This window comes from Callithrix jacchus, chromosome 6 (assembly GCF_049354715.1).
Source record: "Callithrix jacchus isolate 240 chromosome 6, calJac240_pri, whole genome shotgun sequence".
In the NCBI taxonomy this organism is placed as follows: Eukaryota; Metazoa; Chordata; class Mammalia; order Primates; family Cebidae; genus Callithrix; species Callithrix jacchus.
Window position 1 is genome coordinate 7,468,093 of NC_133507.1, and position 16,674 is coordinate 7,484,766.

General features: G+C 44.9%; 1 protein-coding gene across 11 annotated transcripts in view; it reads right to left on the reverse strand.

Moving 5' to 3' along the window:
• ENTREP2 (endosomal transmembrane epsin interactor 2) overlaps positions 1–16,674 on the reverse strand; it is a 425,727-nt gene that overhangs the window by 77,877 nt on the left and 331,176 nt on the right. For 9 of the 11 annotated variants that reach the window (XR_013536571.1, XR_013536568.1, XR_013536572.1 and 6 more), the window contains exon 4: positions 2,730–2,864. The exons of the other annotated variants lie outside the window; for them this stretch is intronic. Coding sequence is in view for 3 of the 9 variants with exons in the window: in XM_054258240.2 (XP_054114215.1) it covers positions 2,730–2,864 (135 nt within the window). In the remaining 6 variants the exon portion in view is untranslated. The remainder of the gene's footprint in view (positions 1–2,729; positions 2,865–16,674) is intronic. 11 annotated transcript variants of the gene reach the window in all.

Below are 16,674 nucleotides of genomic sequence, written 5' to 3' on the forward strand. Positions count from 1 at the left end.
CACCAATAAATGTGGAATATTTTAAGCATAGCTATTACAAAATGTTAGGATCTATACACCAAAAATTACACAAGACTGATGGAAAAAAAAAAAAAAAAAAGAAACACTGAAGAAAGAAACTTCAACCTAAATGAAGAACTGCATCATGGATATGTCTAGTCTCTTCAGAGTGATGTGTGGATTCCATGCAACCTCAGTCAAAATCCAAGCAGGATTTTAGCACAAATTGAACAAGCAGATTCTAAAATCGATATGGAAATGCAAAGGAAATGATAGCCAAGATAAATCTGGAAAGCAGCAAAGTTGGACGACAGCAATAAACAGATACTCACTTCCAGTAGTCCCTGGTCCTCTTGCTCTCAGATGAGCCAGTCCCTGCCAAGGCCACTGCTCCTTGCACAGGCCCTCAGGTGGGGGACAAGGGCAGTCTGCCTCTTCTCCTAGCACCTGAGCCACTGCTGCCACTTCCAGACCACTGGCCTCACACCTGAATCACAACTCCTGCCGGCTTTGAGCCTCCTGCCACCAGCTTGGATAGCTCCTACCTCTCAGCAGGCTTTGCACACAAATTCATTGAGGAGTTTAAAACGCTGTAGTATTTCTTGTGCTTTCAACTCTTACCAGTGTCCTGGGCAATCTGAATACCCATGAGCCCGTGCCAGTCATTTAGCTGGGCTCTCAGCCTTCACTGAACTTCTTGGTATCAGTGGTCTCTACTCTATGCCATTTTTGACACTTCATACCAAGGGCTTTTCTCACCAGTGTACCAGAACGGTGAATAAGAGTGAGACAAGGTCCCCAGCTCCCCCTAGACCTGAGACTGCATTCTTAGAGACAGTGGTGGTTTTTTCGCTATGTCACCAGGCTGGAGTGCAGTGATGCGATCTTGGCTCACTGCAGCCTCTGCCTCTCGGGTTCAAGCGATTCCCGCCTCAGCCTCCCAAGTAGCTGGGACTACAGGCGCGTGCCACCATGCCTGGCTAATTTTTTTTTTTTTAATTTTAGTAGAGACAGGGTTTCTCCATGTTGGCCAGGATGGTCTTGATCTCCTGACCTTATGATCAGTCCACCTCAGCCTCCCAAAATGCTGGGGTTACAGGCGTGAGCCACTGCACCCAGCGACAGTGTTGTTTGTTCACCAGCATTACCTTTCAAACCACAGTCACCGCTTCAGGGGCTGGAGAGTCATGAAAACTGGGTCCTGCGTCCCGTGAGTGAAGGAAGGCCTCCAAGGGGAACTCCAGGATCTGAGAGGGCAGGCTGAACACCTGTCAGCCAACCGAGGAATGGGAGGTCACATGAGGCCCAAATGCATCCCCATGCTCAGGAAAACGTCCCCAGGTTGAAGAAGCAACTTAGCAGTTGTCAGAATGAGATCACAGAGTGAGCAATGGCTGCCTATGTCCCCACCTAGGAGGGCAGCGAAGGGCCGCAGCAGACCTCAGGCACTGACCCAGGCAGATCCCGGGATGCAATGAGGTAGAAATGTGGGCGTAGGTAGTGTGGGTGGCATGACGGGATGGGCCCTGGAGTGCTGCAGTTCCATATTTCTCCAACCCCGCTGCATCGATCACTCTGGTGAGCTGCTGGGACCACTCAACTTGGCCCATTCCTCTGTGCAAAACATGGCAGGTGCCGTGAGCCAGTCCCAGTCCTACTCTGGAGATGAGATGCATCCTCTCTGTACATCTTTGCTTGTCTACCAGCCGGTGACCACCCATGGAGGACTAACCGCAGGGACTCAATGTCAACGCTCTCCTCCTCCCTCCCCAGATCCGAGGCGGCCCTCTGCAGTTCCCAGGCCCCTGCGTACTGCATTCCCTCATACCACAAATGCAACTTGACCACCAACTAAGAGTTCCTGGGACTATGCCACATCTTTCTACATTTATTTATTCATTTTTTCAGATGAAATCTCTCTCTGTCGCCAGGCTGGAGTATAGTGGCACGATCTCATCTCACTGCAACCCCTGCCTTTGAGGTTCCAATGATTCTCCTGCCTCAGCTTCCCAAGTAGCTGGGATTACAGGCACGCGCCACCACACCCGGCTAATTTTTGTATTTTTAGTAGAGATGAGGTTTCACCAGGTTGGCCTCAAACTCCTGACCTCGATCAAGTGATCCACTCGCCTCGGCCTCCCAAAGTGCTGGGATTACAGGCGTGAGCAACTACGCCTGGCCTGTGGCACGTCTTTTAAAAACGTTTTGGCACAGTTTCACTCAAGGGAAACAGAATTGGGTTCACTTGTTCTCATGTATTTTTAAGTAGTCAATTTTGCTTTTCAGAATAAAATACTTGGAAGAAAGAAGTAATATAAACAATTTTTCCAAATCGTTTTTTAAAAAGATCAGATGTTATACATGAAAATAGACCGCCACGAGATTGTCAAGATTTTTTTTCCCTCCAAATATCTTTTAAAAAGCAAAATCAATCCCCATCTGTTCCCTGATGGTTAACAGCCAAAAATGTCAGAAAAGCTGTAGAATCCATCCCGTCATGATTTGTAAAGACCTCTTTCAACCACTGGCATCTGACTCTGCAGATGTCAGAGGCAGGACAATGAAATGGTGAAAATGCAAAGCAAGATCCAGACAGAACACCTTCAGAATCAAACTCTACCCTCGGCATGTTACCAGCTGAAAGAAATCTGTACGTTAGTAAGTGTTCCTAAAATGTCTGTAAGGCCCGGAATGGAAATGCATGCACAGGCAGCACCCGGCGGGGTCACCTTCAAGGTCAGCCTCACGGCGTTGCAGTTCTCCTGCAGCGGGTTCAGCTTCAGCGTCTCCCCGAGGTTGCTGCAGCCGGACGACTGGTGCTGCGGCTCACAGCAGACACACACCTCCACACTGTCAAACTTAATCTAGACAGAGGAACACAGACAGACCTCACCGTTAACAGGCATCCGACCCCGCGGGTACGCTTGGGTGACACAATTCAGAACACAGGAAAATGACTCTGTTCAAAGTAGCCTGTTTCAGCATGTTTAACAGTAAAGCAAAAACGATTTCTATCGACCCAGGTCATCAGGAACACTTCAAATTCCTATTTTATACATTAAAAGCAATGTATAAAAAAGCAAAAGTACACTGGAAGAAACCTAAGCTCTACGTTAGAGAAAACTGCAGGTGGATTGCAAGATGAGATAAAAGTAAATCAACTGAGGGGCCGGGCACGGTGGCTCACGCCTGTAATCCCAGCACTTTGGGAGGCCGAGGCAGGTGGATCATGAGGTCAAGATATCAAGACCATCCTGGCCAACATAGTGAAACCCCGTCTCTACTAAAATATAAAAAATCAGCTGGGCATGGAGGCATGGGTCTGTAGTCCCAGCTGCTTGGGAGGCTGAGGCAGGAGAATTGCTTGAACCCAGGAGGCGGAGGATGCAGTGAGCGGAGATCACACCACTGCACTCCAGCCTGGTGCCTGGCAACAGAACAAGACCCTGTCTCAAAAAAAAAAAAAAAAAGTAAATCAACTGAGAATCACGCACGTTGGTGTACCCATGGAGATGGGTTATCTTAGCTCTCTGTGCCTTGGCACCTTTTCCTCCCACAGTCAGATATTTCCTGCCTCACTTCATGGTCTATCAAACTCCTGCTCATCCATCAAGATCCAACTCCAGCGCCACCCTCCAGGACTCATCTGGTTTTCCCGCCTCCTGCTACTGGAGCTGACTTTATCCAGCAAGAGTTGCGTCTTATCATCACAGTATTGACAATGCCAATAAGGTATAGGTGTTCAATTAATGCTGAACGAGTAAAAGCGGCTTGGAAAAAGAAAACCATAGAAGGAAAAAAATGTGTTTCCTGTATTTTAAAAAGCAGTATGAGAGTCTCAGTGAGAGGGAAGAGAACAGAGTGACTGCGAGAAAAGCAGCTTTGAAAAAGTAAAGTCCTCGCCAGGTGTGGTGGTAACACCACCTGCAGCCCCAGCTACTCGGCAGGCCAGGGCAGGAGGATCACTTGAGCCCAAAGCTCGAGGCCAGCCTGGCTGGGCAACACAGTGAGACCCTCTCTCAAAAATACATAAATAAAAAGTAATAAAGTCCTAGAGGTAAAACTACTAAAAATCAGCAAAATCTATGCAATTTTATTCAAAATCACACTGAACACGAAACAAGTTATTTTCCTTAGATTAAGAAGTGCTCAGCTGGGTGTGATAGCTCATGCCTGTAATACCAACATTTTGGGAGGCTGAGGTGGGCAGATCACGAGGTCAGGAGTCCAAGACCAGCCTGGCCAAGATGGTGAAACCCCATCTCTACTAAATATACAAAAATTAGCCTGATGTGGTGGCATGCGCCTGTAATCCAAGCTACCTGAAAGGCTGAGGCAGGAGAAGTGCTTGAACCTGAGAGGTGAAGGTTGCAGTGAGCAGAGATTGCACCACTGTACTACAGCCTGGGTGACAGAGTAAGACTCTGTTTCAAAAAAAAAGGAAGTGTCCTACTTTCCAACATATAATATGTTTACAGCAGCCAACTCAAAGCACAAATACTTTTCAGACAAATATTGGCCATTTATAAATGTAACAAGGAATTTTTCACTGCATGAAATACTGTCGAGGCTGAGACAACACTTATAAAACCTCCAGTATCAACATGTCACCTCTCCTAAATACTGGGGCAGGGGTAATACAGCATCTGCTGAGCCAAGAAATGTGCTGGTATTCAACCGAGGAGCTCAGCTTTCACTTTCTCAGGTTAGCTCAAGATTTAGCCCCTGCCACCCCCTGCCCCACATCAGGTGGGCTTTGCGACTGGCTTTCGGCAGTAGAATATGGGTAGAAGTGACAGCTTGCAGGTTCTGAACTTAGGGCCTCAACAGGCTTCATGTTTCTGCACTTCCTCCCTGAAACTCCCAATATTCAGCAGGAAAAGAACAGGCTCCAGGGAGATGCCAGCTCTCCAGCCCCAGCAGGAGATCCATGGGGCACACCCGCAGAACTGTTCTGCTCTGTGGTACATGCACACACAACATCACTAGGTTAGATCAAACCGTTTTTAAAATACTCAAACAATTAGACTCCCACCAATAGGGTGTGAGTTCAGGCTAACCCACATCCTCACCAATGCCTGCTAATGCTGACGTTTTGTCCATGCAGTGGTTAATATAATCTGGGGTTTGTTTTCATCCTTGCTCATTTTCTTAACCATTCATATTGTGAAACATAACACATACACAAAAAGGGCACAGAGAAAACACATTCAGTTCAATAATTTATCACTAGGCAGGCACCCATGGGACCATGGCCATTTTCCTAGAAGGCCTTCCATGCCACATTCCCTATCATTCCGCCCCCTCACTGCACCAAGAGCTAAACACAGTCCTTCCTTTTTAAGTAATCACTTCTAGGCTTCCACCTTTAAACATTTACCACGACAGTGTACTTTCACCTGGTTTTCTAAATGGATATAAATAGAATCATATAATATTTTCAGTATTTGGCTTCTTTCATTCAAAATTACAAGATTCCTCTACCTTACTGCATATAAATATAGTGGATCATGTTCACTGTTGTTTATTACATTGCATGAATATACTGCCTTTTACCTATTTATTCTCTTGCCAGTGGACATCTGGATTTTTGCTAATTTTTTTGCAACGAGATTAATGCCGCTTTGATATTCTGTACTTGTGTGCTGGTACGTACGTGTGCGTATTTCTTTTGGGTACAAAATGCCTATTGATTGAAGCTTCTGGGTTCTTGGGAATTTTCAACTTTAGTAGAGAATACATGACCACTTTCCAAAGTGGCTGCACCAATTTACACACTCACCAGCACTGTGTGAGGGTCCCACTACTCGACACCCTGGCTTGTGCTGTTTCAGTCCTTTTAATTTTAGCCAGCAAAGTACCGGAAGAGTTCCTTCTTCCCTGAAGTGAGGGAGGATGGGAAAAAAGGATAAAACAGAAGATGGGATCTAACACAGAAAGAGAGATAGAGGAAGTTCTAAGGAAGTGGGATAAGGATGTCCTAGCATGGTAAATATACAGAATGCCTACAGGCTGACTGGTCTGGACTGAAGCAGGAAACAGGCTCAGTGGAAATGTCTTTAAGAAGAAAATGAAGCTGACGATGCTTGACAGGTGGGATCGTATTCAGAGATTTTCAGTTCTCCTGGGAAGTTTGAGGGTAAATTAGAAACAGAGACATTCAGCAAATAATAAACCAATTTTAGCTTCAGCATAAAAGACAAATCATATATAGTACATGGTTTTGTGGAATATGTGGCTTGCCAGTGTTTTCCCACAGTCTGTAGATTATCTTTTTGTACCTTCAGAAGGGTCCTTCGTAGAGCAGAAGTTGAAATGTTGATGGAGTCCACCTTACACATTTTTGCTCCTGCTCTTTTGCTGTTGCTCTAAGAACACTGCTTAGCCCTAGACCTTTCCATGCTTTGTTCTAAATGTTTCATCATTTTATTTTTACATTCGATTGCACGACCCATTTTCAGTTACTTTTAGTATAAGATACGAGGCTTGGGTTGAGGTTGTTTTTGTCTATAGATGCCCAATTGTTCCAACGTTTGTTGAAAAAGCAATCTTTTCTTCACTTAATTCCTTTTGACTTTTGTCAAAAATCAGTTGGGCACATTTGTGTCTGTTTCTGGATTCTCTCTTTGTTCCACTGATCTATCTTTCCACCAGTCACCAGGTCTTGATTACTGTGGTTATAAGCCTGGAAATCAAAATACTGATTCCTCCTACTTACTTCTAATTTTTCAAAACGAGTTGTTTTTTCCATATACATTTTTTTTTTTTTGAGACAAGGTCTTGCTCTATCACCCAGGCTAGAGTGCGGTGGTATGATCTCAGCTCACTGTGACCTCCACCTCCTGGGTTCAAGTGATTGTTGTGCTTCAGCCTCCCAGATAGCTGGGATTACAAGTGCACACCACTATGCCCAGCTAATTTTTCTATTTTTAGTAGAAATCAGGTTTTGCCATGTTGGCCAGGCTGGTCTCAAATTCTTAGCCTCAAGTAATCTGTCCACCTCAGCCTTTCCAAAGTACTGGGCGTACAGGCGTGAGCCACCATGCCTGGTCTCCATATATATTTTAGAATAAGACTGTCATTGTCTACAAAAAAAAAAAAAATCTTGCTGGGATTTTGATAGGAATAAAACCCACTTTTTTTTTAAAGATAGAATTTTCGCTTTTGTTGCCCAGGCTGGAGTGCAATGGGGTGATTGCTGCTCACTGAAACTTCTGCCTCCCAGGTTCAAGCAATTCTCCTGCCTCAGCCTTCTGAGTAGCTGGGATTACAGGTACCTGCCATCACACCCAGCTAAATTTTTTTTGTATTTTTAGTAGAGATGGGGTTTTGCCATGTTGGCCAGGCTGGTCTCGACCTCTGGACCTCAGGTGATCTGCCCACCTCGGCCTCTCAAAGTGCCGGGATTACAGGCATGAGCCACCACACCCAGCCCAAACTCAGAAAGTAACTGGGGGTAAAGTGACGTATTTCCTACATTGAATCTTCCAATTTATTTAAATTTATTTATTTCATCTTTGTTAAGTAGTTTTCAGTGTACAATTCTATACATGTTTTGTTAGATTTACACTTATGTATCTTTATTTTTTTGAGATGGAGTCTCGCTCTGTAGCCAGGCTGGAGTGCAGTGGCAAGATCTTGGCTGACTGCAACCTCCACCTCCTGGGTTCAAGTGATTCTCCTGCCTCAGCCTCCTGAGTAGCTGAGACTATAGGCACATGCCACCACACTCAGCTAATTTTTTTATTTCTAGTAGAGACAGGGTTTCACCATGTTGACCAGAATGGTCTTGATCTCTTGGCCTCATGATCCGCCCACTTTGGCCTCCCAAAGTGCTGGGATTACAAGCGTGAGCCACCACTGCCGGTCCACATAAATATCTTTTTAAGCGATTTTTAATTTCAGTGTCCATGTGCTCACTGTTAATATGCAGTATTACTGTTACTATACAGCTCACTATTAATAAGCAAGAAATACAATTTTGCATGTTTATCTTGTATCCTGCAACCTTGCTGAACTCACTAATTCTAAGAGGCTTATTTTGTTCTATTTATTTTTTAAAGATTCTTGGGGATTTTCCACATTGATACTTATGTCATCCACAAACAGGGTTAGTTATATTTCTTCCTTTCTAATCCGTACACCTTTCATTTTCTTGCCATACTGCATTGGCTTGAAATTATGGCATTATGTTCTATGTTGAATAAAACGGTATGAATGAGCATGCCTGCCTGGTTCCTAACTGCAGGGGAAAAGCTTTCACTCTCCATTAAGTGTGTTAGGGGTAGGTCTTCTGTAGATGCTCTTTCTCAAGTTGAGAACGTTCTCTATGCCTGTTTTTCTAAGTTTTCTTTTTAGTTATGAAAAGGTGCTCGATTTTGTCAAATGCTTTTTCTGCATCAATTGATATAACCATGTGGTTTCTCTTCTTTAGCCTGTTGATATGGTAGAACACACTGACTGATTTTTGAATATCGAACCAGACTTGAATCCCTGGAATAACTCCCTCTTGGCAATGATGCATAATTCCTTTCAGATATGTTGAATTCTATTTGTTATTATTTTGTTGGATAGTCATCTCTATCCTTCCTTCCTTCCTTCCTTCCTTCCTTCCTTCCTTCCTTCCCTCCCTCCCTCCTTCCTTCCCTACCTCCCTCCTTCCCTCCCTCCTTCCTTCCTTCCCTCTCTCCCTCCTTCCCTCCCTCCCTCCCTCCTTCCCTCCTTCCTTCCCTCCCTCCCTCCCTCCTTCCCTCCTTCCTTCCTTCCCTCTCTCCCTCCTTCCCTCCCTCCCTCCCTCCTTCCCTCCTTCCTTCCCTCCCTCCCTCCCTCCTTCCCTCCCTCCCTCCCTCCCTCCCTCCTTCCTTCCTTCCTTCCCTCCCTCCCTCCCTCTCTCCTTCCTTCCCTCCCTCCCTCCCCTCTCTCTCTTTCTTTCATCTCAGTCACTAGGCTGCAGTGCAGTGGCACAATCTTAGCTCGCTGTAACTCCTTCTTCCTGGGTTGAAAGGATCCTCCTGCCTCAGCCTCCCGAGTGGCTGCGGCTACAGACATGCACCACCATGCCCAGCTGATTTTTGTATTTTTAGTGGAGATGGGGTTTTATCATGTTGGCCAGGATGGTCTCAATCTCTTGATCTTGTGATCCGCCTGCCTCGGCCTCCCAAAGTGCTGGTATTAAGGCATCAGCTGCTGTGCCCAGCCTATAGTTTTATTCCCCTACACTGTCTTTGTCTGGTTTTTGGTAGCAGGACTATACTACCTTCCTAAAAATCAGTTGGGCAATGTTCCTTCTATTTTCTCAAAGAAACTGTATAGAAATGGTGTTAATTCTATAAATCCTTAACAGAATTCTCCAGTGAAACCATCTGGACCTGGAGATTTTGGTTTTATAAGTTCTAAAATTATAAATTCAGTTTCCTCAATAATTATTCAAATTCTCTATTTCATATTGTATGAATTATGATTTGTGTTTTCCAAGAAATTGGTCCATTTCCTTCAAGTTGTGAAGTTCATTTGTGTAAAGTTGTTCCTGTTATTTCTTTATTATCCTTTTGATGTCTGTTGGATCTGCAGTTTCTTCCAAGATATTGGCAATTTGTATCTTCTAACTTTTTTTCTTGCTAGAGTTTTGTCAATGTTGTTGATATTGTCAGAGTATCAGCTCTTTTTTCATTGGTTTTTCTCCATTGGTTTCCTGTTGTCCATTTCATCGATTTCTGCTCTTACATTTATGATTTCCTGCCACCTTCTTGCTTTGGGTTGATTGTGCTGCTCCTTACCTAGTTTATTTTTAATTGAGAAATAATAATTCTGTATTACATATTATGGGGTACAATGTGATGTCTTGGTAATGTTTACACTGCAGAATGACTCAATCAAGTCACAAATCTCCTCACTTTTTAATTTTGATTTTAAGTTCTAGGATACATGCACAGAACGTGCAGGTTTGTTACATAGGTACATATGTGCCATGGTGGTTGGCTGCACCTGTCAACCCATCATCTAAGGTTTAAGCCCCGCATGCATTAGGTAACGTGCAGGTTTGTTACATAGGTATATATGTGCCATGGTGGTTGGCTGCACCTGTCAACCCATCATCTAAGATTTAAGCCCCACATGCATTAGGTAACGTGCAGGTTTGTTACATAGGTATATATGTGCCATGGTGGTTGGCTGCACCTGTCAACCCATCATCTAAGGTTAAAGCCCCACATGCATTAGGTATTTGTACTAATGCTCTCCCTCCCCTTATTCCCACCCTCTGACAGGTCCTGGTGTGTGATGTTCCCCTCCCTGTGTCCACGTGTTCTCACTGTTCAACTCCCACTTATGAGTGAGAACATGAGGTATTTGGTTTTCTGTTCCTGTGTTAGTTTGCTGAGAATGATGGCTTCCAGTTTCCTCCATGTCCCTGCAAAGGACATGAACTCATCCTTTTTTATGACTGCATAGTATTCCATTGTGTATATGTGCCACATTTTCTTTATCCAGTCTATTACTGATGGGCATTTGGGTTGGTTCCAAGTCTTTGCTATTGTAAATGGTACTACAATAAACATACATGTGCATGTGTCTTTGTAGTAGAATGAATTATAATCCTTTGGGAATATACCCAGTAATGGGATTGCTGGGTCAAATGGTATTTCTAGTTCTAGATCCTTGAGGAATCGCTACACTGTCTTCCACAATGGTCGAACTAATTTATACTCCACCAACAATGTACAAGTGTTACTCTTTCTCCACATCCTCTCCAGCATCTGTTGTCTCCTAACTTTTTAATAATTGCCATTCTCACCAGTATGAAATGATATCTAATTGTGGTTTTGATTTGCATTTCTCTAATGACCAGTGATGGTGAGCTTTTTTTTTTTGGCCGATATATTTATCTTGTTTTTGTGGCGAAAACATTTAAAATCTACTCTTAAGCAATTCTGAAAGATGTGATGCATTATTTGTTGATTATAGTCATCATTCTGTGAGACAGATCACTGAAACTGACTCCAATTTAACTGAAATGTTGTACCCTTTGATCTATATCCCCTTTGGCTTCAACTGTTTCCCTTTGCTGTTAGCGACTGGACAGGAGCCCGGCTCTCCTAAAACAGTTTACTCTCCCACCTCTCAAAAACATGCAAGGAATTATTTCATAGGATCACATCTCTAGGGCAGGTATTAAGATCAAAGTAGCCATCATATATGGCAAGACATTTTCTTCAGTTTGAAGGATCATCCAGGGAAAGGGAGGGGAGATCAACTTGGCGGGAAAGCATGATTTATCACCTAAAATAACCCTTCACTGACCCCAGGGAATAGACATCCAAATAAATCTTTTCTGTCAGTTATTTCACTGAGTTGGTGATTAATTCTTAGTAAAATTCTGAAAACCTCCTGATTAGTTCCCTGACCTTGACATCTGGGTGTGCAGGCGGCTGACAGATTTATTTCAAGAGTACCCCTCAGTGTTCGGGTCACTGGGAACGACACTGCAGAGCTTTGCAAATGAGGCCACGGTAATTTTTCACAAATCTCTTTGGAGCACTTAAAAGCTAGCCTGCCCCCCTTATTTATGGTCTGTCAGCCTGTCTGGGAGTAGAAAGAGCTTATACAAAAAAAAAAGAGAGGGATGCCCCCACGACTCTCTTGCAGAAGTACGAATGGGATGCGTCTGTGACCTTCAGATATTATCAAAGGGAAGGGAGTGTGGGAAGGCTGAGCCTGCAGGCAGTGCAGGGCAGTGCAGGGCAGAGGGCTGGGAAGAGGCTGGCATGTGTCAAGCCTGAGAACTCACAGTGGGCACACCAAGGCCAGTATCCTTGGGTGTGATGAACCTGTTTTGGGAGGAGGAGAAGGTGCAGTAGAGTCACAGTGGCACTACTCAGAGTCCTAACTGCCACGGGGTGACCCAGGACAAACCACGTGACCTCTCTGGGCTTCAGGTTCCTGGGCCCCAGTGAGGATCAAATGCAGTTAGAGAGGTAAAAATACGAAGTCCCAATGCTATTGCTGGTGGTACTGGTGTTGCTATTATTTTCATTGAAGAACAGATTTGTAGGCCGGGTTTAGTGGCTCATGCCCGTAATCCCAGCACTCTGGGAGGCTGAGGTGGGCGGATCACCTGAAGTCAGAAGTTTGGGGCTGCCTGGCCAACATGGTGAAACTTTGTCTCTACTAAAAATATAAAAATTAGTTGGGGCCGGGCACGGTGGCTGAAGCCTGTAATCCCAGGACTTTGGGAGGCCGAGGCAGGTGGATCACAAGGTCAAGATGGAGACCATATTGGTCAACATGGTGAAACCTCGCCTCTACTAAAAATATAAAAATTAATCAGGTGTGGTGGCAACTGCCTATGATCCCGGCTACTTGGGAGGCTGAGACAGGAGAATCGCTTGAATCCGGGAGGCGGAGGTTGCAGTGAGCTGAGATCGCGCCGTTGCACTCCAGCCTGGGCAACAAAAGAATAGATATGTAGAAACTAGATCCTAAATTTTGTTTTCAAAGGTTCATCCAAAGCTAAAAAACTAGACCCTGATTTTTAAAGTCTGGTAAAAGACACACAACATAAACTTTACCATCTTCACCATTTGTCGGCACACATTTCAGAGGCATTAAACACATTCACCTCGTGTGTATATCACCACCATCCAACTCTTCAACTTTTCCATCTCTCCAAACTCAAACTCTGTCCCCACTAAACGAATCCCCGTTCCCTCTCCAACACGCCCCCACAAGCACCATTCTACTTTCTCTCTGTGTGGATTCACTACTCCAGGTGCCTCATGCAAGTGGAATCATGCACCATTTGTCCTTTTCTGGCCGGCCTATTTCGCTCAGCATGTCTTCAAGGTTCAGCCATGTTGTAGCACATGTTGGGACTTCCTTCCTTCTTAAGGCCAAAGAATGTTCTATCAGATGCATCTACCATATTCTGTTGATCTCTTCTTCTGTAGATGGACACCTGGGTTGCTTTCACCTCCTGGCTGCTGTAAATAATGCTGCTCCAAACATGGGCATGCAAATATCTATTTGAGTCCCTACTTTCAATTCTTTGGGTAAATTCCTGGAAGTGGAATTGCTGGATCATGTGGTAAGTCTCTGTTTAATGTTTTAAGAAAATGTCATAATGTTTTCACAGCAGCTGTACCATTTTATGTTCCACGAACGGTGTACAAGGCTTCCAATTTCTCTGCATCCTCATCAACACTTATTTTCTGGGTTTTCAAAAAATCATAGTCATTGCAGTGGTGCCAGGTGGTATCTCACTGTGGTTTTGGTTTGCATTTCCCTCACCATTAGTGATGTTGTGCACCTTTTCACGTGTTTACCGGCCATCTGTATAGATTTTTTTGGAGAAATATCTATCAAGCCCTTTGCCTGTTTTTAAATTGGGTTGTTTGTGTTCTTGTTGTTGAGCTGTAGGAGTTCGTTATACATTCTGGGTAGTAACCTCTAATCAAATATATGATTGGTCAGTATTTTCTCCCATTCCATGGGTTGCCTTTTCTCCCTGTTGATTGTGTTCTGTGATGAAGTCACAAAAGTCGACCCAACTTTTTGAATACTTGTAGTTTTCCATCAGTTTCACAAAAAAAATCTCAGTAACTTGTTGATTCCTGCCCAACCCAATAATTTTTCTTCCTTTGTCTTAAGAATGAACCACCTTAAATCCTGATGCCAAGGTAAGCATCTCACTTGCCTCACAAAGTCCCTGTCCTGCTTTTTTTTTTTTTTTTTTTCTTTGAGATGGAGTCTTGCTCTGTTGCCCAGGCTGGAGTGCAGTGGTACGATCTTGGCTCACTGCAACCTCCACCTCCTGGGTTCAAGTGATTCTCCTGCCTCAGCTTCCCAAACTGGGAATACAGGTATGTGCCATCACACCTGGCTAATTTTTTGTATTTTTAGTAGCAATGGAGTTTCACCACGTTAGCCACGATGGTCTCCATCTTCTGACCTTGTGATCCAGGCGCCTTGGCCTCTCAAAGTGCTAAGATTACAGGTGTGAACCACCGCACTTGGCCCCTACTCTTTGAGCAATGCCACTGTCCTGTAGCATCCCTGCTGGTGGCGGCAGAGGGTCCCCACAACACCAGCCCCAATGACACTGGATGAGATAACAACCTTACTCTGGATGCTGTAACAAATACCACAGACTGGGTGGCTTATAAACAGGAGACACTTATTTCTCAGAGTTCGGGAGGCTAGGAAGTTCAGGATTAAAACACCAGCAGATTCGGTGTATGGTAACTTCCCGGTTTACAGATGGGTCACTGTGTCCTCACCTGGCAGAAGAGGCAAGGGAGTTTTCTGGGACCTCTGTTATAAAGGCACTAACCCACCCATGCAGGCGCCACTCATGACCTAGTTACCTTCCAAGGACCCTGCCTCCTAATACCATCACCTTGGAGGTTAGAATTTCTTTTTTTTTTTTTTAATTTTTAATTTTTTTTATTTTTTTGAGATGGAGTTTCACTCATTACCCAGGCTGGAGTGCAATGGCGCGATCTCGGCTCACTGGTGCGCAACCTCCGCCTCCTGGGTTCAGGCAATTCTCCTGCCTCAGCCTCCCGAGTAGCTGGGATTACAACCACGTGCCACCATGCCCAACTAATTTTTGTATTTTTAGTAGAGACGGGGTTTCACCATGTAGACCAGGATGGTCTCGATCTCTTGACCTTGTGATCCACCCACCTCGGCCTCCCAAAGTGCTGGGATTACAGGCTTGAGCGCACCGCGCCCAGCCGGAGGTTAGAATTTCAACACAGGAATTTGGGGGGTCATAAATGTTCAGACCACAGCATTTAAAGGCACTGGTAAGACCCCCAAACCTCCAGTAATCATAATGCAACATGGGTAGACCCTAATGACGTTATGCCAAGTGAAAGAAGCCAGATACCGAAGACCATACCTTGCATGATTCCATTCAATGTCCAGAACAGGAAAACCCACAGAGACAGAAAGCAGCTTATGGATATCCGGAACTCAGTCAGGGACAGGGGGCGATCCAGAGGTGGGACATAAAGGCTATGGCATGTCTTTCTGAGATGACGAAAATACTCTAACATTGACTGTGGTGACACACTTTGGTAAATATACTAAAAACCACTGAATTTGACATCTTAAGTGGGTGATTTGTATGAAACGTGAATTATATCTCAATAAAGGTGAGATATATTACCACCTTTATTGAGTAAAAAAATAAATTACCACCACATGTGGTTACTAACTTACTTAGTTTGGATTGTTTTAATCCAATCTGTGTTCTGCCTAAACGTTTGACATTCACATCTGTGTCACCAATATAGGAAGTTTGAGACCTGTGAAATCTACCTCCACCAGTCTCCCCAGTGTGATCTCAAGGTCGGCATAGAGGTGCTCCCTGGGTTGGAAGACAGCGTGTCACTTTCCCTCCTGGGGTTCAAATCCATTTGCCCAGCAGCTCCTGCAGTGGTGCTCTCATCTGGTCCCTCCAGCTCTTCCTTACTCCAGAGAACCAGGGATGACTGGGCACCTGTTTGTTCCTGGAGAGGTGCTGAATCCAGTCCCCCCAGGCCTGGGGACAAAGCTAGCCCATCATTGGGGGGTTTCCTGTTCTGCACGATGAGCTTGGAAGCATGTGGACTGGCGAGTCACTGAGGGATCCCCCAGCCTCCCCACTAGCTTCGGAATGCAGCTATCACTGGGGGTCACCCCACCTTCCCTGCCAAGCTAGGGACACAAACCCCCACACTGGCCCCTCCTGGCCTGGTTCTCTCCTGGGGGGCCTACAAATGCCAGGATTTCTGAGAACTGAGACTCCCTTTTGTGTCCCCCACAGCAGGGATGGCAAACACAGAACACACCCCCCATCATTTCCCTCTCTTTTGCTTTCACGTTTCCTCCTCACCCCAGTCCAGACAACAGCCTCAGAATCCCACTCAACACACTGTTCTGGGCACTTAACGCCAGGCAGGGGAAGCTAGGACATAACGTGAGACCTACTTGCCACCCCTGCCCTACCTGTAAGTAGATAGGGCCAAAAATAAGAGAAAATAAAATGCTTCCGACCAAATACATACAGACATTGTGAAATGTTGATGCTTACTAAGGCAATTAGCTGACTCCTTAAACATGTGTCCTGTCCTTTGAAATGAAAATGCTGGTGAATAGGGTGCCCTCTGAGTGCTGTCAAGCCTCTGCCCAACGTGGCTGGGGAAGCGATTCTCTCTGTGCTTCTGCAGGAAGCCACCGTGCCAGCACACCACAGATGTCAGATTCCTCATTAAAAAGAACTCACATACACCCCTGGTGGGAATGAAAATTAATACAAACAACTTCGAAAAAACAGTTTGGCAGTGTCTACCAAAGCTAAACATATGTGTACCCTAAAACCCAGAGATTTCACTTCCGGTGTAACCAACAGATGGATGTTCACCAAAAGCGATACATGAGAATAGCCACACTGCCACATCCACGACAGCCTCACAATGGCAATCCCCGATGTCTATCACGAGGAGAGTGGGGAAAACAAACTGTGATGTACCCGCACAACAGAAAACCAGAAACCAGAGCTACTTGCAATAAGATGAGTAAATCTAACCGACATGTTGAATGAAAAAAGCAAGAAACAGAAGGGTCAGTGATATATGATAGCATTTATAAGGCTGAAAACCAGGAAGAATTCTTCTGTGGCATTAGAAGTTA